This window comes from Siniperca chuatsi, linkage group LG15 (assembly GCF_020085105.1).
Source record: "Siniperca chuatsi isolate FFG_IHB_CAS linkage group LG15, ASM2008510v1, whole genome shotgun sequence".
Classification (NCBI taxonomy): domain Eukaryota; kingdom Metazoa; phylum Chordata; class Actinopteri; order Centrarchiformes; family Sinipercidae; genus Siniperca; species Siniperca chuatsi.
In genome coordinates, this window is record NC_058056.1 from 23,695,871 (window position 1) to 23,719,428 (window position 23,558).

General features: G+C 42.4%; 1 protein-coding gene across 6 annotated transcripts in view; it reads right to left on the reverse strand.

Moving 5' to 3' along the window:
* The window catches only part of numb (NUMB endocytic adaptor protein), a 41,680-nt gene that overhangs the window by 7,046 nt on the left and 11,076 nt on the right, over window positions 1–23,558 (reverse strand). For 3 of the 6 annotated variants that reach the window (XM_044167510.1, XM_044167513.1, XM_044167509.1), the window contains exons 2-5: window positions 11,046–11,182; window positions 6,282–6,356; window positions 903–935; window positions 136–210 (exon numbers count right to left, since the gene is read on the reverse strand). In XM_044167510.1, the coding sequence (XP_044023445.1) occupies window positions 136–210; window positions 903–935; window positions 6,282–6,356; window positions 11,046–11,171 (309 nt within the window). In that variant the 5' untranslated portion in view covers window positions 11,172–11,182. The remainder of the gene's footprint in view (window positions 1–135; window positions 211–902; window positions 936–6,281; window positions 6,357–11,045; window positions 11,183–23,558) is intronic. The other 3 variants (XM_044167512.1, XM_044167514.1, XM_044167511.1) reach the window with 1 other exon arrangement.

Sequence of the window (23,558 nt, forward strand, 5' to 3'; positions counted from 1 at the left end):
TTCACTATCATTACTAACTGCTGGAGCTCAGCAGCTTCCGCCTTAAGTAAAGTCATGTATACTTCATCGGGCAGCATTCTCTCTCTTTGATCAAGTTGTTTCTGAGCCCGTGGTAGAGGACTAAAGGGCCTTTACCTTTGTTTTGTCGTCTACGACACGCAGACCGTCTGCCGACACCCACAACACAGCCCGCACTGGCTTCTTCCCAGCCTGCAAACAAAACACAACAGAGACAGGTACAAGTAAGAAACGAGGAAACTTTTCCAGTCTCTCCATGCCCCAATGAAATTACTTCCCTTTGTACCATTCCTTGGTACCTATTCATAAAAATAAAAAAATCAGTCAGCACACACACAAAGCACACCTGTAAATAAAGAGGAAGCATCAGGTAAGAGAGAAAAGAGAAGACACGAGTTGGGAGTTGTTTTTCTGAGTGCTGTGTCATTCAGTAGTACCCAAATTTTAATAAAAAAAACAAGAAGGTTGGTATGAGAATTGGTGCACTGATGCAGTCGACAGTGGTGGCCACGTTGGTTAAAATAACAACCATAAAATATTTGTGTGTGCACAAGAAGGAAACGTTCATTCACACAAACTGTTCATTGTTCCATTTGTGGTTCACAGATGGCACACCTGTTAATACAAAAAAACCACACACAAAAAAACACCAAAAAGTGCCCTGTCCCGCCTAAACCACCCCACCTTCTCATAGATACATGCATTATTGTGTTTGTCTCTCTCCACAGATTTCCCTCCCCCCTGTGTATGAGTGTGTGTGTGTGTGTGTTTCTTCCAGCCTTCAGACGTGATCAAAGGGTGAAGTGTTATGTGAGAGGAGGAAAAATAATAATAATGTTCATAATAAAAATAGACACACTCAGACACATAAAGCAATAACTTACTTTTGCAAAGAATCCTTTGAAGAATTTCCTGTCCTGGAAGTGGATGTGGTAAAAAGGGAGGGTGGGTGAGAAGGGTGGAGGACATGGGGGGAGGAACAAGGCATGAAAATGTTACCCTAGGAAGTCTATAAATTGTTTGGAGCCCACAGGAAGGGATTTGATTTTGTTTTTTGTTTTTTGGCAGAGGTGAAGCTGGGTTATGAGTGAGTGAGTGAGACAATTGATCAGGTAGCTCCACATGATTCCATACTGATGGATGTTTTGATGGGTGATGCTGTGGTTGTTATTGTCTTTATGATGATAACTGTTAGTACTACCACGCTGGAAGCCAGTAAACCATATTACTGTTCCCACCAGAGCAGGCAGAAAGGGACACCCCTAGGTTCTTCTGTGATTTAAATAAAGAACAACCCTACAAGGCTACAAGAGTCCCACAGCTAAAACAGCATACCAAACTGCCTGGACTGAGGAGATAAATATGGCAGACCTTCAGGTGTGTGCCTGTGTGAGTATGTGGAGGGGATAATCCCAAATCCCATTTTATTCTTTCTCCTCTGACTCCTAGACCGAGACGTGGTCATTCCACGGTTGTACAGCAGATAGAAACAGATTCCCACAGACGGCAGTTTGACCTCTGAGTCAAGCATGAGTCTATTCACCGGTCAGCCAGAGTCAGGGGTCAAGTTTGGGCCGCCACAACCACATAAAGAAATCACAATCAGACCTGGCCTAGTCTTAATCCCCCCTTCTTCCCCCACTCCCTGAGAGTTTCTTTCCTCCCCATAAGCTGTGAAAAGGAGTGCCACTCTGCTCCTGTTACACAGCCATGGTGGAGACGGCACCCTGAGCACCATGTTAATGCATGATTTAACGTGTTAACCAGCACTGGAGATTCATTTGGAATGAGCTAAGCACTTGTTAGTGTGTGTGTATATATGTGTTCGTGAGAACCACACAGACATGCAGAAGATGGTAGAGCCTGCACAGCTAGTATTAGTAAGCTATGGTTAGGAGGGAAAAAATCTCGAAAGGGTTGAGATAACTAAAATGGGAGGGCAGTGTGGGGGAGGGGATTTGGAGATATTTCTCTGCAACACCACAATAAAAACCTGCTTAAAAAGACAAAAAAAAAATGTATAACACGAACAAAAGGTAAAACAATATTCAGGTATTCAATGTGTGAGCTGGGATGAAACTACAGTAGGGAAAAAGCTTTCTGGGCAGAAAGGATAGCTGAGTTTTGAAAGATCAAGGTAAAGTCAACAAGGCAAAAATGAAACAACTGAAGCAGGAAACTTACTTTGCAGCCAACAAGCATTATTTCTGTGCTGATAAAAATGATGAAAATGTTGTGCATACTTTACCTTTTTTTTTTTAATAGACAACCTTGCAACCCACGGCCAAAACCTTTTAGTGGTACTACTAGGTGGTGGCTTACAGTCATTTCTGCCCCCAGAAACAACACTAACCACCAGCAGGACGTGCAACAACGAAACCCACATCTTGTGTAACATGTGTCACAGGCCTACTTTGTGCAACAACGCACACTTTGCAACATTCGCTACAAACGCGAGACCGCTATATCTACTGCAAGAGAGAGTATACTTTATCATGGACAGTAGAGATGTTACTTTACATGACAAGTTGTCAAAGAATCTAAAACCACCACCCTGCAGAGTAGCTATAGAAGGGAGGATGGTTGCCTATTAAACACATTTCCCAGTGCTAATAATAAGGGTGTATTTTTTGGGAATTTTTTTTAACTGAGTTGAGTTTAGGACATGATTTGAGTGAGGATTTTGTTTTGTAGTTTTCCACATTTGGTGTTTACTAAGTTGTATCTCTAGTCGGGGTAGAAAAGGCATGTAAGGCAGATTTTCATACCATGTGAAACTAAAAGTCTTAATTAAAAGCACCAGCTTATATACACATTGTCTGATGCACTTGGATACATCGTCAATGATGTACCCTGAGGCTACTGGGTGTTAATGTACAAATGCAATTGAAATTCTTTCAGCATGTCAGCATTTCATGGTGGGGTGCCCCACCCAGTCTACACAGAGGAAACACTACAGGTCACTATGAGCTCCTAAATAACAGCAGAAACATTCCCACTGCTAGAACACAGAATACACCTCCAACCGCGGGCCTTGGGCCAACAACAGCAGCAGGAAGTGACGCGATGATGACAACGCAAAAGGGCAACTTGGAGGTTGATGGTGCTGCAGTGCAGCCTACTCCTCCACCCTCCCCTCTGAGTCATGGGTCGCAGAGCTGTGAGAAAACTGTCATTACCGTCCCAAACGCTGCTGGGAATACAATGGAGTCGGCTCAGAGCTGTAGCTGTCATACATACAAACACACATCGACTGACAGCTAGACCACCAACAAGCACCCTCCAGCACAAGGCGCATACAGGGAAACCTAGACACACATACACATATGTATTTTCACATTCTTCCTTCTTATTCATCAGAGAGCATCAGCTTCTTCATCTCTCTTGCTCACTCCAAGACTTTAAGAGCTGAGGCTGCCAGATTGTGTTGGTGTGGTGGCTGCTTTTAGGTAATTTTCAGGAAACAGCCCTCATCAGCCCTCATCAGCCCTCACCAGATATTAAGTGCCAACAGGTGTGGGGCCTGGTTCCTGACCAATTTATTTATTATTAGTTCCTGGAAATAGAGTTTACTGCTGAGCAACATTAACTCACATTCTCTCCACTGGTAGGAACTGTATTTGTTGCCTGGCAACTGTTAGCTTATTAAGGAGTCAGTGAGGATGAACTGGGATCTATCAGGGCCTCGCTGATTGTATATCTGCTTAAAGCGTGGGTCTTGTCAAGTCTGGATAATCTAGCTTTAACACGGATAACTAGCAACAGGGGCAGTCACACTGAATACCACCACTATGATTTTTAGACCTCAAATAGCATCAGGACCATTTGAGGTCTAAAAATCACCTAACTACAAAACTAATCAGAAAAAAGACTTGTTTATGTTTTCTGCTCCACTGCTCTGAGCTCCAGTTCGAAATGTTAACAAATATTAAGATTCCTATATTATGAATTCTCAAAATGTGAACATTTAGTATTTGTAAAGCTTTCAAAGAGCCTAGAAATCTATAAATGCTATTTTTCATATGTGATGCCCTCTTAATGTAAAGTGTATGGGACATGCCAGCAGACCTAGGGAAGGAAACAACATTACTCATGTGTAGTGGGCCGCATGACAAGGAAGCAAACCTGGAAGAAAAGAAAAAAATCCGCATTGTGTAAGCTCCTTTAATCGGAATGAATGGGCACCATCTTGGAACACAGTATGCAGTTCTCAACCAACAGTGATTGTTTTCTGGCATTTCATGTAAGGTGAGGCTCTCAGGCACTAAACTGCCACGTCCAGGCCAGGGCTCAACTGGATGAAGGCCACTTAGCAGGAATGTAACGGCGGCAGTTACATCGCAAAGACCAACTGCCAATGTCACCATTTTTTCCAGAAAAACAGTGTGGAGAAGAGGACCTTTAAATGATGCCAGCCTGATTCGCATTTTGAATGCGGCTAAAGTTAATTTCCCACCCTGCCTATAAATGTGGATCAATAAAGTCATGCCTGTGCTGGCTTACAAATAAGGGCTATGGGTGGTGAGAAAGTGAGGGAGTGGAGAAGCGAAGGAGACAGAGGAGGAAATGTCATTAGGTTGAGGAGGGCCAGATAGTTGTGGCCCGCAGGAGGACATGAGGCAGAAGCACCTGCCTCTCCTTTTGAGTCGGCTCCATTTTGTCCGCCTTGTTAAAATGACTGTAACTCAATAAGACCTCACAGCCTCAGGCTCTGTGTGTGCCATGTGACCTCATCAAGCACCACTGTGTATGTGCTGCTGTGTGTGCTTATTATTGTCTGTGTGTGTGTTTGAGCTTTGTGTATTCACTAAAAGAGTATGTTTGTATGTGTGTATGTGTGTATGTATGTATGTATACAGAATGTCTGTCTGCTGTACTTCTGGGTGTGCTTCTTCCAGTGTGTGTTTCTGTGTGTACAAATTATTTGCCTGTGAGCCCTACTGGAGTGTGTGTTTTAGTTGTGTGTAAGTTGTGCTTTTGTTTCCTACAAATGTGTGATTGTACCGCTGTGTGAGGCTGTGAAATTGTGTGTAGATTTGCACACACACGTGCTGCTATGGATGTCGACAAGTGTGTGCGTTTTGTGGCACTCTTTTTCAAGAGATGTATGTGCTGGTGCTTTTGTGATTAATATAAATGTGTTTTCTGTGTACATGTCTTACATGTGTTGAAGTGTGACGAAATTTGCTGTGTGTGTGTGTGCATGAGTATGTGCACATGCATGTGTGTTCTCTCATTTGCATTATATAACTTCTGGTTTATTATACTTTTCTGTTTTAACGGCGATGAAAATTGAAGTGTTTTACGTTAAATTGTACTCATAAAATGATTCTCAAACATGTTCTACGGTATAATCAAACTAACAAATGGCTCTCAATAGCTCAAGTAGTCTTCAACAGTTCATTGAGTTGAACATGCAAAATGACTAAAAGGCCCTTTATGACGCAAGAAGAATAGGTATTGATAACAGAAGAAATAGGGTGTGAATTTTCAATTAGTCTGAGTCATCTTAAACTGAAACTGGAAGCTAATCGCAGACACTTCAAGCAGGAGTTTCGCAACCTTTGTTGGCACAGATTCAAATTTTGCTCTGTCCTGAGACTGATGTGCTGATCCTCCTGAATGAACACTGATCATACAGAGATGGACCCCAGAAGCAGACCTGTCGACTACAGTGAATCAGCCTCATTTACCCACAGGAGTTTATGACCTGGGTGGGGCCTTGGCAAACAATTGACAGCATGGAAAAGCAATTGCTCCCTGGTTTCCCCCTTCCCCTCCCCTCCCCTGCTCCCCAAACTGGAATTTGTTCTTTTTGCGCAACTCCACCGGAATCTACTGCAGCAGGAAGTACATGCTGGCCTATCTCCTCTGGCTGAGACAGTGTACGAGGAGAGTGACAGAGAGGAAGAGACATCCAGATCGGACCCCGACACCCTTGAAGGTTGTCTGAGGGTCAAGATGGGTGGAGACCCTCACTGACAAATGGAAACAATCAGCCACACTCAGGCCTCAAGGTACAGGGTAAACTAGGCGGGAATAAACAACAATGACACTAAAAAGAACAAAACTGCTTGATGACAGATGGAGGAGGGCTGCCATGAAATAAAGGAAATGTTAGAAGGAGTCAGTAGGATGTTGGTAGCACAGTGAAGGAAAATGAGTGAGGAAAAGATATGAAACAGATAAAAAGAAAGCAGGATGTTCAGGAATTTAGAAGCCTTGTTCCTGGAAGTATGGAGGGTTTTTCTAGTGAAACCTACCGTCTTCAGCCGCTTGACTGCATCCTCGCAGATGTGCATGCCTCGGGACTCCTCCACCTCCACATGTCCCAAGTACTGCAGGGTAGAGAGAGGTAGAGAGACAGAAAGAGAGAGAGTGAGTAATGCTGTGACAAACCTTTCCTGTGGCTCTCTCTACTGAAGTTTAAGTCAGGTTACAATAATAAACTCTGGAATGACATCGGGTATTTAAATCAAGTCCAGACTGTCTAATATCCCCTGGTAGGCTGGCGCTGGTGATTTATACACCTAATTAATTACCATTTTGAGGTCAATCGCAGTTCAATTGCTCCCTAGTCCCTAATTTGGTCCATGGAGAAAATGCTAAATATGTTCCTGAGAAATATAAAAGTTGGTAAATCTAACAGCAGGTGTGGGATTCTAGGAGGAAGGGATTACATAAGAAAAACTTTACATACACATGAAGGGGTAAAAAGAAGCTGATCTGTCTTGTACACTTAGCATGATCAACATGAAACCAGCTTCTTGGTGTTCCAGCACTTCGAGATGATGGAAAGACGACCTAGGTTGGATATTTTTTCTTTTGGTCTTCACAAAATTCCAGGTAAGAGTGGCTCATCATAACACATTTAAGATGAGGGCAGGTAATGCTGTCAGTCACAGAAAACTCACTGAAGTTTCTAGTGATTGTGTAATCTTTTTGGCAACTGTAAATTACTGTGCAACATGGTAAGTCCCAACAATACAGCACTCCAAGGCCTCCCGCAGTATATTATGGCAGGGACAGGCTGCCTCACATGAAATAGACCAACACATTTCGACCCATTGGCCACATAAAAAGTTGTTCTTTATACTACAAGCGTTGCTGGACTTTTGACATCAAAGACTTTTTCCCTTGTCTGTGCACCTTGGAAGTAGGTAAAGGTGCACCAGAATTAACTGCACTGCCTCCACTAACCCCAAAAGAAATCAGTCCACTTTTAAAAATATACAGTATATAACATTAACCTTCAAGGATAAAGAGCAGAGGTGCTATATCACCATATACAGTATGCCACATACGTAATGACAGATCATTGTTAAGGACTGTTATCTAGTAACTAATTAATCAAGAGACGAGACGCATCACGATCTGTCAGACTCAGCTCAGGAAATTGCAGTGAATGATCAATCAAAACATACGTTCGCACCAATTACCATTTTCCTGGGGGGAACACTGTGCTCCAACCATGTAACAACCTACACTTGAAATCCTACGTGAGTGGGTTTAACTGCAACGGAAAAGGCTGCCTCCTCCAGCTCGAACCTCCCTCCCTCCTGGACCAGAAGCAGCATCACACCCTGCTGTGTGTCGCTCCAGAGTCACAACCCTGACCACCCCAGAAGCCATTGTGTGTGCGGGGCCGGAGAGGAAGTCCTTACCCTTTCCTTATAGATACACACACAGACACAGAGTGACGCTGACCCACGCCTGTCACCCCTCCCCACCCTCTGGCCCTGCTATTTTGAGAATGTGACGCCAGAGATGTGAGTCACACGGTCGGCATATTACAATACACATGTGTACACACACATTCACGTAAACACACAGAGATGCGCACAAAAACGCATGTGTGCTAAGGCCAATACTGATGCAAGGAAGCAGCTGTGTGTGGTGAGGAAAATGAAAGCAGCAGCATCGCTAATAGTGGATCAGCCTGGAGACATGGCTGAGGTGAGATGAGTAAATGCAGGGGAGGCTTTAAGTGTCACAACAGATGCTTCATTGTAGCATTTTACTCCGTCCTGTTAGTAACTAGCTGGGAGCAACAATCTGGGGGCTGAAACATTCACATTTAACAGATGCGCTCAACCAAAGCAACTTTATAAAATTAAATGGATATCTCCTGAACAGTGTGTTGTACATGTATAAGGTGATGTGGTTCTTGTTTGTGGGCCCACTCCTGGATTAGTTCCACTTGCCACTAATCCTACAGTGGGCTAGGATTATATGCAGTTTATATATCATGATATTTGTATTATTGTGCTCTTCCTGTCACTGCACTGTTTGTGTTTGATGAGGAAAGACATGTATTTACATTTCCCTGCCCCTGGGGTTGATTTTTCAGCTGTAAAAGGGCCAGCAGAGATAACACAAAGGAAACACCATGTGCAACCTTGGGGTGTGCTTAAATTCACATTTTGTAAACATTTGAAGCAGCCAATGATAAGGAGGAAAGGGGTCAAGACAACGGCCTGACAGTAAAAAAAGAACAGTCCTGTATTGTTTGAATATATAGGTTTTATCTTGAAGGAATACATTTTGGGAAATGCTAGTCTGGCTCTGTCCAAAGGTAACAAAATGTCTACCAAAACCTCTACCTCAGAAGCTCTGAAGGTGGCATTTCACATACACATAAGTATCAAACCATATCTATCAATTAACTGGAGTTGGCTTTGTTGGTTGTAAATCCTCTGGAGGTAATCCAGATGGATTCCAGGAATTAAATCAGTGTATTGGTCATAAATCAGTTTCAGTGAAAAAGTCTGTCAGATTCAATAGAAAGTCCATGCTGAACACAGCCTTACAAACTTCCAATGTGTGAATAACTGCAGAAAACAAGCTCACACAAAAATGCAGACATTAATTTCGATACAAATAAGTCTACATAGTTTAAACGTACCAAGGACTTCCTTCTCATCTGTTTTAGTTGGTAAGCAACACACACACAAGAGCAATTTAATCTCATCTCACAGCCATCTCCAGTATTCAGCAGTCTCTTAAGAATGACATTTCCATACAAAAAAGCAAGTCTACATTTTAATGCCTTTGACAATCACCTTGAGTCATGAATAACTGTCTGTCACTGCAATTTCAGCTTGAAAACAACATACATAAGCACAAATGTACACACAAATAAACACAAACGCTGCTTAACATGACACACCACTAACAGGCTGAGTACAGTCAGAGGTAAAAACTCAGACATCGTAATGAGTGGAGAACTGGGCTTATATTATGCTTGTCAACATTAAAGACTAATTTCACCCAGTCTTGACACCACCACCACCACCCCAGATCCCCTCTTTTTCCCTCCACACCACTTTGAAACGGCTTTTCTTCTTCTCCTTCTCCACTGTATCTCCTTTCCTACCCTCTATTGGCTACTCTTTAGTGCGGCAGTCAGTGATAATTTCCCACACACAACTGGGCTCCTCTGAGGCACCTAGAGCGGGAGACAGGAGCAGGAGGGGGAGGATGGAAACAGAGGAGTAGCATGGTAGGTTGCACGGGCACGATGAAAGCCAGTGCAGAGGAACAAAATGTTGGTGGAGATGTGTGTGTGTGTGGCTGCAGAAGTACAAGAGGGAAAGCATGACAGTGAAAGATAAGCAAATTGTTCCTTTGCCCACAGTGGCTGATCTGTAATTCACTGACTGCTTTCACTACTTTAACAATTTCCAAGAAGATTTGTAGAGAAGAGCAAGACCCTGCAACAATGGTCAGTTACCTGAGTTTAAAATTTGACAAGGTATGCCTACTGGCTGGTTACAGTTACACAGCCTGGTTTTGCTTTGTTCTTTTGTTGCTTTATGTAGGCAGAGCATTTTAGGAAAATGAAAAAAAAATCTACAGTACTTTAATTAAACTTTGAAGAGACAATTTGTAAAAAAAAAAATAGAAGAAAAGAAAAGAAAAAAGAAACAATTCTCTTTAAAAGACAAAGATCAAATAAGAGACAAGAGACAAAGTGCCCACTTGAAGAAAGTGGGCAAAAATAACAAAATGTGAGAAGATGTAGTTCGTCTGCACCTTGTGTGGGGAAAGAGTAGAGTAATTGCTAAGCAACAAATCTAGCTTTGAGTTGAACGAAGGGAGACAATTTATGGAGAGCAGGTGAGAGGGTGCAGGGGGGAGACAGCTTAGAGGAGATCTTGAAGGAAAGGTGTTTCACAAACTGGCTGAAATGAACAAACGACTGGAAGCCATGAACTGACACACATGCACACCCGTTCCACATCAAGCCTCTATCTGTCCAACTTAAGATAAGGAATCTCAAACCTCCGCCATTACCTTCCTTTACTTTCTCACCACTGTCACTTCCACCTCCCTCAGCTTACGGTATTTTCAATGCCAGTTGGTACACTTGGTAATTTACAATCCACATCCATTGACCAACCACAAAGTTCATGTATTGCAGGAAACCTTTCTCGACTCTGAGGTTTTCAATTCCCCTTTATTTTGAGTGGACCCATATGATGAGAGGAAGCGTACCGTTGCACTTTTGTTTGCAAAAGTGTAAGGTTTTGTTGCCAAAATACAGCGAACTCTCCACTCCATCAACTGCAGCACAGCAGGTCCAGCTTGGCCATTTTGAAGACTGAAGATACATACTGTATGTAGAAAGATACTACATCGCCTACCAAGTTGTGTGTCTTGCAGTGCCCCTGAATTGTTATTTGTCAGCTACAATGAAACTTTTTTCTTTAATTTTGTATATTTTATTTGAGGATGCAAGTGGTTCTCATTACTCTTGTAGGCCAAAAATCAATTGTGCACACACATCCCACAGGTTTGGAAGGCTACAGCAGATAAAAGCTGTGCTCATAGTCTCTGAATGCTTATGATTAATAACAAGCAGCGTCCTTGGGGAGCCAGGCAGCGTGCAAGTTTCTCAGAGGTATGAGTGTGCCACAGTAAGGTCAGCGCTGCTCGGTGTGTGTGAGATTGTGTCTGTGAAATGTGTGTGTGACGTTTGGTATGCAGGTGTGTTTATGGTGTGTTAATGTGTGAGGGCAAGTCACCTTGACTGCAAAGCTACATTTGCCACTGCGGACCGCCTCCTCGTCTGTCTGCCACTGGTGCGGCCGACTAGACTCCGGCACGTAGACGTCTTTCTTCCGGCGGAAGCTCTGCCGTAGCTTATTCATCGCTGAGCTCCCTGTGAGTGGTGAGAGACACTGTATTAATCCCAGGGTGAAAATTGGGCTGTCAGCAGCAGCAAAATAAAAAGGCGCAGCACTGGCTGGAAAGTGGGAGAAATAACACAAACAGGCAACAGTTAAATGCGACAGCACACAGTAATAATAAAGTTTTTAAGTCAAGGAAATGTACCAATACATGTGGAGTCATGTATGTCAACAACTTCTTGTGTTTGATAAAAGATAAAAAGCTGAACCACAGTGCCAGACTACCACTTTCATGTGTCCTGTTTAGTGCCTGTAAATAGGACTGCTTTAAATACTGACATCAGTGCACAACAAAGTAAGCTGTTGTCTCTCTGACTCACAAGGAGGAACAAAAGAGTTGGAGCATGAGTCTCTGAAGTGTTAGGAGTCAAGGTGGCCCAAAAAAAATAAAAAAAGGGAACAGAGGACACTGTTAGCAGTCTGCTGCTCCTACTGCGAGAAATGTTACCTGCTGATTGTAACAGGGCTACAAGATTACAGTTACATGACCATCCACATAATTTCCATAGACAGTTAACGATTAACTTATTCACAAACTGCTTATTCTAAACACCTGCCCAGTTTGAAACCCAATGCCTAGTTCAGCTTTGAATTACTATACTTGTCGGCTTGTCCTGTACAATGAGGGATTATTAGCAACAATGTGGGTGTGCTTCCTTTTGCTTTTACCTCCAAATAAAGCGGCAGCTAATCTGGAAAAACTGTTGTCTTATTTTGCACTTGTATGTTAGTCTGACCACTCATGTTTGTTGCCCTTGATCTAAGCAATAACTGTGAAGAGTGCAATGTTATCATAACCGATAGAACCGATGGCTGGAACTGTGAAAATAAAACCCAAGTTATAATAAAATGAAATAATTTCATAAAAATGTTTTCTTAGCGTTGAGTCTAGGTTTTGAGTCTAGTGCTGCGTCTCAATTCGGATACTTCTGCTAGTACACTTCCATGTTGTACACTACGTACTTACTTGTGTAGTGCGTGAATTTCGACAGGGTAGTGTTGTCTCAAATCGAACACGGCTGTTTTGCACTTACCGGAAATGACGATTGCAACATTTGACCGCTTCTTCTTATTTTTAAATGGCAAATTGTAACCGTTGGCAGTACCAAATCATTACAGACTGCTAAATTAACCCAATAAACATACTGATGGCTTCTATCCGACAACAGTATAGTGGTACTTAGTGGAAAAAAAACTAATGTATAACTTACATTTATATAGTGCAGTGTTCACCGGAGCAACTGCAACCGCTCCCCTTCCACTACATAGCCAAGATGGCGACCATTGACTGTGAGAAATGTCCGGCGTTCCACACTCAACCTTTTGACCGTTATGAGTACACCATCCGGGTACTCATAGTGCACTGCATTTTGCCATAATTGTCAGTGTGAACGCACTTATGCACTCAAAAATAGCAAGTGTAAGTATGGAAGAACGCAAATTGAGACACAGCTTAAGTCTAACTTTAGTGCAGGTTCAAACACTGAAATTCTCTGAAAATCTTAAAACAGCACAATTAATTAGGCTAAAAGCACTACTTTAAACGGCACGTGTACGTCTTCTTGGCTTTGGGAGGAAATTAGGAGGCACAAAAAAAGCAGAGACCCAATTAAAAGTTGCTGATCCAAACTAGAAATGAGAGGTGCATCCATCATCGAAAGCCTGGTTCACGTCTCCCTTAGCAACTCATAACTGAGAACCAGAAGTCATTCAGCCATGCAACTCTAACTTTTAACACGTGAGCAGAGCGTATTCCTTGACTAACAAATTGTACCCATTAACTTCTGAGCTGATGAGGATCGGGCGAGATTAAAGGTCTTTAATCCAGGAGAAATGACTGTCCGCACACATGCACGCACACACACACACTCACAAGAACAAGCAGCAACATAGCAGCGTTCACTCACACACATGCTCACAGTGACCACACACATATGCATGCACCTACTTAACCACACACACACACACACACACACACACACACAGGAATGAGCTGTCTGTTTGCATAGTGAAACCTGTCCTGTGAGTCGGTAGTGGCTAGTGGAGTAGAAAGTGTGCTTGAAGTGACGCTCTCTTATCGGTCCGTGCCAGGCTCCAGCTCTGCGGGCAGCACACAATGAAGCTTTCAGACCTGACCAGGCCACCGAAACACACATAAACACATCAAACTTGTAACTCCGGGGGGGACCTGGAGGGGACCATGGACTCAGGAAACATCTCAAGAGCCTGAATCTGTCATGTGCAGTAGCATATTTCTGCACTTCAAATAGCTCAAATAACTTGTGTGCACCTACAAAAGACACAAAACAAGGTTAAACCTGCTGCTTAGGCTATTTTACAAGACAACCTTGCAAGCCACCAGCCAAATTCAAGTAGAGATTTTGGCTATAGTTGGTGGATTTTTGTCTCCCTTTTTCCACATGTTCTGTAATGGAAACTCTGGCTATTGTGTGGTAGAGCCAACACCTCTCTTTTGTCTGTTGTCTACAGTATTACTCTAACCATGACCCCTGAGCCATACTGTAGGTAAATAGAAAAAGTTGTCTGAAAACTGGGGCAGAAACAACAACTAACAAGGTGTAAAGCAGGTGCTTCGATGTGTGAAAGCACCTGTTTTGTAGTAAAAGCCAAATACCTCAGCAGGTGTCATGATATAAAAGCACGCAGTCTGACTTTGGTGTGTATAAAAATGCGTGTGTATATACATTTGACTGTGCACATACACATGCACAGGTTGTAGCCTGCAGTAGAGTGAAGTGTTTGAAAACAAGACGACTGAGTGAGAGGGGAAAAAACATTGCTTCATCCCTCACTCCCGCTCTCTCCTAACATACTCGTTTATTTAGGTCATATCATGTTTGGGCTCACTGCAGTGCCAGTGACAGGCTGCCTGCTTCCAGCCTGCAGAGTGAAGAGGAGGAGCAGGAGGAAAACTGATTTGTCTGCTCTTGAGCACCTCGTCTTCGGTGCAACAAATTAAAGCATTTGTTTCCAGTATGATATGCACACATTTTGAGTAAATGTTGTCACCCTGAATTCACTCGTCATATCGTCACCAGACACAAGACACCACTCAGTGCCAGTGTTTTTAAACATGTCTTCTAAATATGCTAACAGGGCTAGTATTTTAACACATCTTTAAAGAGATTGTTTGTGATACTGTAGAATGATACACAGGGAAGTTGTACTTTTCGGTATGCAGTGTTTTACTTTACTTTGCATCCCTATTACTAACAGTCTTTCCAGAATTTGAAACAGCTATGTTTTGGTGCTGGCAAACAAGTCTGCCAACTTGACAACCACACATTTTCTGCAAATAACTACCAGATGGAGGTTAGTTTTAGAGCTCCAAAGACTGATTATTTATCTATTAATCTGTCGCCTATTTATTCAGTTAATCAGTGTATTAAGATGATAAAATGTCAGAGGAAGGAATCATCTCCAGATTACTTATTTTGCCCAACCACCAATCCAAAACCCAAAAAGATATTCAATTTAAGATATTAAAAACGGAGAAACGGAGCAAATCCTCACATTTGAGAAGCTGGAACCAGGGAACGTTTGGCATTTTTGCTTGATTAATCATTAAAAGCTGCACTAATCAATGTCTCTATATAAATGGATCAAATGACAATTTGTATGTGAAAGGGGTCGGTCATAGTGACAAACCCACACAGAATTATCGACCAACTCTGCAGTTCTCCTCAACTCTACAGAGGATTTTAGCATCTTTAAGCTCATTGTTTTGGTTTTCTGCCAAAAAAGCTCTGTTCTCATCAGACTTGTTTCCTGCTGCGAAAAAGCTCTGATAACCTAACCATACGCTACCTAACCACCACTAAAAGGCAGCCAAACAAAGTTAGAGACTATCTAGTGAACGTAGTGGAGTGTTTAGCAGCTAAAGAGTCAGATGTGTCAATTAGAAGTTGGTGGAGACCCAAACACATGTAAAAGGGAAGTGAATATCAGACTTACATTCATCAGGTGGCCAGAAACACAACTCCAAATGAATGTTAACGTGTAAATAGGCAACTATTTGCTAACATGTTCACCATAACAACTTTAAAAAAGGTAATAACGTGTCTATGTTGTGTTTACAGCTTGTTCCACTTTTCTTTTAATAATTTTTGTTAATGTATTTTTTATGTAAAATTAGTTTTTGACATGAGGGGTTGCTGAAGAAAGCCTCTAAAATAGTTGATGGTAAATTCTGGGATGAAGTAGCCACCAACTCAGACTCAAGTGCAGAACAAAGGACATTTCCTGCCAGGATATCTCATTTTGGAAAGAGTCTCTTTGAATCAATCCCAGGGACAGAGAGAGGTTGAACACTATTAGTCTGGAAATGTCTCTTTTTTTTGTCTCACACGCCAATGTCTGTCCATTAATGGCCCATAGTTTTTCTGCCTCTTCTCACAGCACATTACCAAACTCACCTTCTAAATCACTTAACACTTATGCTCTTGCCATCTAACAACCCACACACCTTCTCTCCTGCGTACTGCAGTGTCTAAGAGAGACAAATAAGGAGAGAGCAGGAATGTAAGTGAAAGCACATATACTACTCATGTGCATGGGAAAGAAAGCGTACGGTTGCTGTATTTGTGTATATATGGTGAATATTGGGTCCTGCTGAGTGAGTGTACATGGGTAACCATATGAAGGAGTGTGACATGAGTAGTGTTGCGAAAACGTTTGGAATGAGCACTACTAGAATATCTGTATACCCCAACAAGAAGATGTTACTATTTTCTTTTCTAAAGCGCCTAAGGTTCTTTGTACTTTTGACCCTTTCAGACTGACACAATGACCTGGGAAAGATCCACAATTGCCATTGATTTGAGCCATCACAGATAATCCGAACCTGACTCCTCGATCCTGCTCTGGACCTGAGTTTAACCCCTGTCTGTTGATGCACCGATTTGGCTTTGGTATGAGAGCGTTTGTGATAAATAGAGAATAAATAATTTATATAAATTCAACCCTTGTGTTGATTTTAAGTGAAAACATGTTTAATAAACTGATGAAGTGAAACACGTTAGCAAATATAAGGTATTTATTTACACTATTTATGTACACTGACGAACAGTAACGAGCACTGATCTACAGTTGCAGAGGGAGTTCTGCGTCAACAGCGACAACTAGGGATTAACCTGTAAAAGCAGACTGGTAGGTCAAATGCAGGTTGAACAAATGTTCATTATCCCATGTCAAACATGGAATTTGCAGCAGTACCACCAGCATTAGGTAGCTATTGTGTGCGTGTGTGTGTGGTGTTGGCAGGAAGGTGAGCAGTGACCAGGATGGAGGCCAGGCAGAGTGGGCCAGAGGGAGCGGCGGACAGAATGAGCAGTGAGGCGGAAAGTCTGGCTGTGTTCGCGTGGTGCAGAGTGCTAGGGTGGGGGTTATGTGAGGTGGGTTTAGCCCTCGGTTTGGCCGTGGGCCAGAAAAAATAAGGCAAGAGGGGAGGAAAGGTGAGAGACAAAGATGGAGCAGCAAATTCAGACAGGGAGAGGTGAAAAGAAGGTTAAGGAAGGGAAAAGTCAAGATATGTGGCAGGAGGGACAGAAGGAAGTAAAATAATTGGGATGGAAAAGAGTAAGAGTTAAGTTAAGATAGAGGGAGAGAGAGAACAGAGCAGAGAAGCTGAGAGGTAAGGTGGAGTTAGAGGTGAGAGAGAAAAAATTAATTAGCACAATTTGCCTTAATACATTTTTTTTGTGGGCGCCTTTCAAGACACCCAAGGTTGCCTTATAATGCATAAAAAGAACCAGACTCAGACTTATACAGATAAAAACAGTGAAACACCAGCATAGGCAAAACAAAACTAGGCTATGTGTAGGTGGGGGGATAAAACAGTAAACCTACAAGAATATAAGGAAGACGCATAGTACAAGTATGCACAGTACTTAGGTTTGTATTTATTCCAGACTTGTTAAAAATAAGGATAATGTTCCTCTCAGCAACAATCTTCAAAAAGTTGTTTTAACTGGATTAAAAAAATCAAATCAAATCAATGCAACATTATGACCTTTAGGAGGTAAAGCAAACCTGTAGTAGAACAAACAGTAATAGCTTCTGACTCTAGCAAATACTTCACAGAGTTTATGATCTTCATAGGCATTAATGGTAATAGTACAAATAATTATTATTTCAAGTGAAGCAGACATACACAACTAAATATAAATTGAGTTTTGCTGTTTGTACATCTACGAAGCAATAGCAAAAGCCACAGCAGAACACAGTTTTCCCACTGAGAAAAGTGAGTAGCACTATTGGTGCAACATGCAGTGTTTCGTGTCGGCACTGCATTTTGGTTTATTGAAGTTACTGTCTTTGGATTTATTTCTCTGCCTCTTCAACTATCGACTTATTGCTGTTGTTGAACAGCAAATTCTGAGTGACTAACACTTAAATCTTTACTGCTGTTTGTCATATATAAAACAACAAATATCCCAGCATAACATAGGTATAAAGTGCCTATGTTTGGACGCTTACACATGGATAGACCAAACAAAATAAGCCAGAAATGAAGGGTACTTTTTACTTAAAGCCAAAGGGTTGCATGAAAGGTGTAGCTAATCGTCACAGATCACTGACAGCATTGAAACATGTTTGTCTAAATCATGTAAAAAGGCAACATGCCCAAGGGCCCACTTTTAGAGCATCAAAAATAAAACAATACTTTTTAGTAGTTTATATTTTACATTTTTTAAAACTACAAAGGAAGTGAATGGAGGATAGAGAGACATGGAAGGGGAGTGCAAGAGGGAGGGGGGACTCAGGGGAGAAAAGGCGGATGGGGAGGTAAAGGCTTTGGTGTAGGAAAGCAGGATCTGAACCCTGCTGGAGCTGTCACAGCTCCTATAGTCTGCTGCCGTGAGGATCTTTGCTGTTCTCCTACCAGCACTAATGAGGACAATTACGCAAGGACCATTTATACTCTCTCTGTGTTCATATACACAGAAACAAGCATGCAATATCAACATACTCAGTGGACAATTATGGACATAAGTGCACACACAGTCAATAATGGTGGTAAAGTGCAAAGACAGAAATACACAGAACAGGGGAGACACACACATACAGGGCAAACAGAAAATAAAACTAAAGAAATATAGTAAAAAATAGAGAGAGAACAAGACCCTTCCATGAGTCAATGCTGTGCTGCTGCCTGGGAAGGAGGGAGGGAGGAGTGCCGCTTCTGGCTGTAGATGTAACAGTATTTGAATAATCTCTCCAGGAATGGAAAACTGATTAATCCTTGCAGAAGGATCCTAGGGATGAGTACAGCGGTTGGGTTTCAAAGAAGAGATAGGGAGGGAGGGAGGGAAGGAGAAGCTGGAGAGCGAGTACGGGTGAGAGCAAGAGACAGAGAAAAAGAAAGAATGGGCAGCAATTCAAGACAAAAAAGGCCCCACTGTCTCCTTTCATGACTTGCCCCACCACTGTGCCAGCCGTTACTCTTCATCCTATTTTATACTGCTCTGTTCAGGGAATTCCATGTTATCCGTGTTCAGACTGAGTTCATAGTTTGGAGAGCAACAACGAGATAGGATAGCTTCAATCAATAAGGCCAGCCGGCCATCCGTAATGCAAAGCATGCCTGGACAGCATATCTGCTGAGCCCTGTTATCGGGGAGAGGGCCGACATGAGATGATAGTGCCTCTGTTCTGCTCCCAAACAGCCATATGAAGAGAGAATTTGAAAAATGCTGTTACATGGTAATCCAATTTTACGGGCCCCGGTTTGTAGCTTGGCATGCTTATGTAAAAAGAGGGGTAGAAGAAAAAAAAAAACAAGGAGAAAATCTGGAAGTGTGCAGTGCATAAAAAGGTAAGCCAAGCTAGACACACAAGGGAAAGGCTGAGAAAAACCCAATGTCCAAGACAAGCTGTGGGACCAGGATCAAAGGTCAGGGCAATCTGTTTTCTGGCATCCTGGTCAGTGAGTTTATGGTGACAACAGAGTGAAACGAGTTAGCCTGCTAATCTCTCTGTATTTTTATTAGCAATAACTGCACAACAAATACAATAAAACTGTCAACAACTGGAGTTGAAAAACCGTGTAACATTATTGCTCGGGGCTACAACTGATTTAATGACAAGTGTGTTGACATTCAAAGTTCAAGTACAAGAGAACAATGTGAGATGGGGCATCCAGCTGGTTCCCTTCATTAATGCTAATCGTTAAAGCTAACCCCTAAATGTGATATTCTGGGTCACATGCATCAGTACAGAATGAATTACTGTATAACAGTTTGCCACTCGTGGGCAGTTTGACCTAAATGGAGTCTATTCAGTGACATTATATACATTCAGTAGTGGCATGCTGTCTACACTAAATAATTGGTATCGCCACTGAAAATGTGTAGACGTTTTTCCATCTACCAGAGTTTATTTCGCTAGAGCTACCATATCTGTGCTGACTTTTTCTCTTTCCCCAGAGAATCCAACTTTTGGAATATCCAAAAATAGAGATAGGTTTGTGTTTCTCAAGAGAGCCACATTTGGTCCAGATGTCTCATATGTACTGTGCATGAATTGCCAACATACAAGCAAAGCAACACTACCCTTTGAGTTTGAGCAGGGATTTAGATATTTGTTATAGGCTATGTGTTATGTTACATTATCTTTCTTTATATGCGTTTAGTGAAGGTTTAGATTTTTCGGTTATGCATAACATCATAGGCTGCATTATACTTTTTAGCAAATGCAGTGGCATTTAAAGGGTTTCACACAATTCACAAAAACAAGTCTTGTGTATTTTGGAGTTACAATGTTTTTTTATCTGGCAAAACAGATTTTTAATACAGCTGTGACCCCAAAATTAGGATCACCCCTGCCTTCATTATAGCCAATTACTGTAATTGACTTCAAATGGATGAACATAAAATAACAGCAGTAGTAACAGTGTGTCCGAGCTGGTGGAAAAAGAGACAGTCAGTAAACAAGTGTAACTCATCGCCAGCTGCTCCGGCTCAGCAAGCCGCTCTCTGCTTCAATGATCTGTACACTTTGCACCATCAGTGTCCCCACAATAATCAGAATCACTTTATTTGCTAGGTACAGCATGTGTCTATACAGTGATCCAAAGACACAATCTGACACCCATGATGAAAAGATGGAGGCAGATCCAAGGGACAAGTGCAAAACAAACTATGATCAGGAGACTGTAATGTCTTGACCTGCAATTTAACCTGTTCTTTGCTGCAGTGTACAATTGTAAACGTCAGCCAAATGGAGAAAGCATAACTAGCTTCAGAGTAAGCTGAACTAATAAAAAATACTGAAATAAGTCAGCAGGAAAATGAGTCAGTACTTTTATTCTAGTAAAGCATCTATTTTAGGAGGTTCAAGATGTTTAAGGGACAGAACAAGAGCCAGAGAGAGAGAATGATGAGGTACAAATGGGTGGTACTCGACAGAGGAAGGAAATGGTGGGAATAGGAGCGCTGGCTACTGTTTGCACGGCTCACTCGCTCCCTGTCTGCCACTGAATCATTTCAGAGTCCTTCAATCTGTTCCCTGCCCCCAGCAAGACGTGATGACCTCCATTTCCTGAGTACACATGACTGACCGGGGTCAGGGTTGAGACATAGAAAGAAATTAGGGGCCAGACTGTTGCACACGGGATACTGAGTTGCTTTTCTCTTCAGCCAGTCTAATTCTCTGTGTGTGTTGGTACATCAGTATCTGTGTATCGGGCTTTTTGTGTGAGGTCATGCTTGTGTGTGTGTGTGTGTGTCTAGGAGCGGCCAGGCGTGGTTTTAAGGGGGCCCAGCTCAACAGCAAGTCCACCAGCCAGCCAACCATTCAACACGGAGTGCCACACATCACTTTGGGCAACAGCTGAGGCCACATTTAAACGACCAGGGCAGTACCCTGGCACCAGGGAGTGGCAAATCACGGTAACTGTATCGTCTCCCCTCAGGCATGCCCCGGCGATGATTCACAGACTGAATCAATAGGCAGGGTCTGGCCTGGTTTCCACCACAAGGCCACACAGGGAATCAAGAAGGCATCCTTAAGATTTATGTCCCTTGCATTTGCCCAAAAAAGGATTTTTGTTTTTCAAAAATTGCCAGATTTATTGCCAGAGGAGATGGTATGCCAAATGGAGTGGAGTTTCAATTAAAGGAATAAAGCTGTAAACACTATAGTCATGCTGTGGAGAGGGGCTGCTGACTGAAAGCATTAGCCTGCTAGGATGGGTTTGATGTAGTGGTCTGAGTGCTCCAACTCCATCAATCCTGGTCCCTCTTTATAGCAGACTGCCGCTGAGAACACAACAGGTACCCACTAATGTGACAGCCATGGGAAGATGTTTATAAAATGGCTGTGAGTTTGTACTTCAGCTGACAAAGTGGCTGTTAGTTTGTACACCAGCTGACCTAAAACAGCCATGTATTCCTTGCTCTTAAGTTGAGAAGAATCGCTATCTTCCTTCTTTGTTGAGAGCACATCAGTGTTGTGCAAACTGTGGGATAGAAGTTTAACCTCCTCACAGGCGATCACTCAGAGTGAACCAAAACACATTGTCCCTGACTCTAGAAGTGAGTTCTGCTGGGAAAGTTTGAGTAAACCTCGGAGCGAAAAAGCTACTCATGGAAACCATGTTTACTTTTTCCCCTTGACATCACTGCATCACACACACAAACAGCAGCAGCAGAGAGAACACACCAGCAGAAGTGGTACATACTTACATAAACCCAATACACCCACAAACGTAAACACAATACACACTCTCAAAAACACAATGCTCATGAAAACACACTCTCACACACACACACACACACACAAATGAGACAGACGACTACAGCGTCTCCAGGCCCCAGAGCCAAAATGGCTCTATTATTTGTGCCATTAGAAGAGTTGCAGCAAGGTGGAGAAATGAGGCCAAAATACTACACACCGAGTATTCTACCCAAGCACTGCACTGACCTGAGGAAACACAGACAATGTTACATATTCACCAGGCCTCAGCAAAGTGCTGTTAATACATGATCTATTAATCCTACTTATGGCTTGCTCACAACAACAAAAAAGCGAGCATTAGCACATTTAAAGCGTCTCAGACGAAGAATGCAGATTTAAGATTGCAGTTAGTGTCGCTGGGCTGTGCCTATACTCATAACAGCAAACTAATCCAGCAGTACCCCTGCCGACCAACAACCGATAGCTGACCATTCTTGGATCAGTACTGTGATTTTGTGAACATGGTGCAACCTGAGCCCAGAGGGTCTATGTGGATTAGTGAGTAGGTAGAGACCATCACACTCTGAGAACTTTGGTTAAAGTCCCATGTGATAACATACACTTTACAAGCGAGCAACCGCAGAAAATGCCAAGCTAGACCCCTGTTACGGTCAAAACAAGCTGTGGGTTTAACCACAAACTGAATAGCTTAGACTCTGCTATAGCATATCCAACACAGAGAGAGACGCTGTTTCTGTCAAGTTAAACAGGTCTGGTTGTCCGAGTTAGTATGCAGTGCTAAAACATATAGGGACCAGAGTGCGCTTCCTGCAGAGCTGCTAATTCAGAAGGGAAAAATAAAATATTTAAGATGAATATCAATAGTTGAGCGATGTGTTTAAGGCAGTCTGTGGCACAGTTCATGTACAGTTGTTGGTTTGGTCCTCAGCAATCACCAGCCAGAGATCTCAGTTAACACTCAGCTCTTCCTCTGCACCAGCAGCACCGTCGTTTCTGTTTTAACCACATCACGGCAAGTGAGAGTCTATAGATGGATTTTTGAAACACAGTCATTACTGCTGACATACACAGCCTGCTACCACCTCCCGATTCTGAATTGTAAAAATGCTTTCAATTTAACCACCAAGCCAAAGTATGATTTAATTCTCAAGGAAGTGATCAGGACCACAAACAGCACAGAAAAGCAATCACTGTAAGCAAAGATCTAATAAAGTATCTGAACAGGACTGAGTGAAACCTTTTGCCAGATTACTTTAAGTCCGACAGCTTCATTAAATGAACTGACCTAAAAATAAATTATAGTTCAAATCCCTTTTTATTTTACTTGCGACCACGTCGGTCCTTTAGCCAACTTTCACAACTTCCAGTGCCCCACTCTGCTTATTCTCCCTATAGTCCTCCGATCCTCCTCCTTTCCCTTTAGTTAAGGCAACACATAGATGTTGGCCCTGCAGCTGCCAAATGACTTTGCCTCTTTAAAGAAGCTATGATTATAGGGCACTGACTCGTAGCAATGTGACAGCTACAGGCAAATGCTCATTTAATAGCAACATTATCGATTAACTGTTATGTGATCGCAAATGCACAAAGAAAGGGAGTCAATTTAGGCATCAAAGAAAAACTACAAAG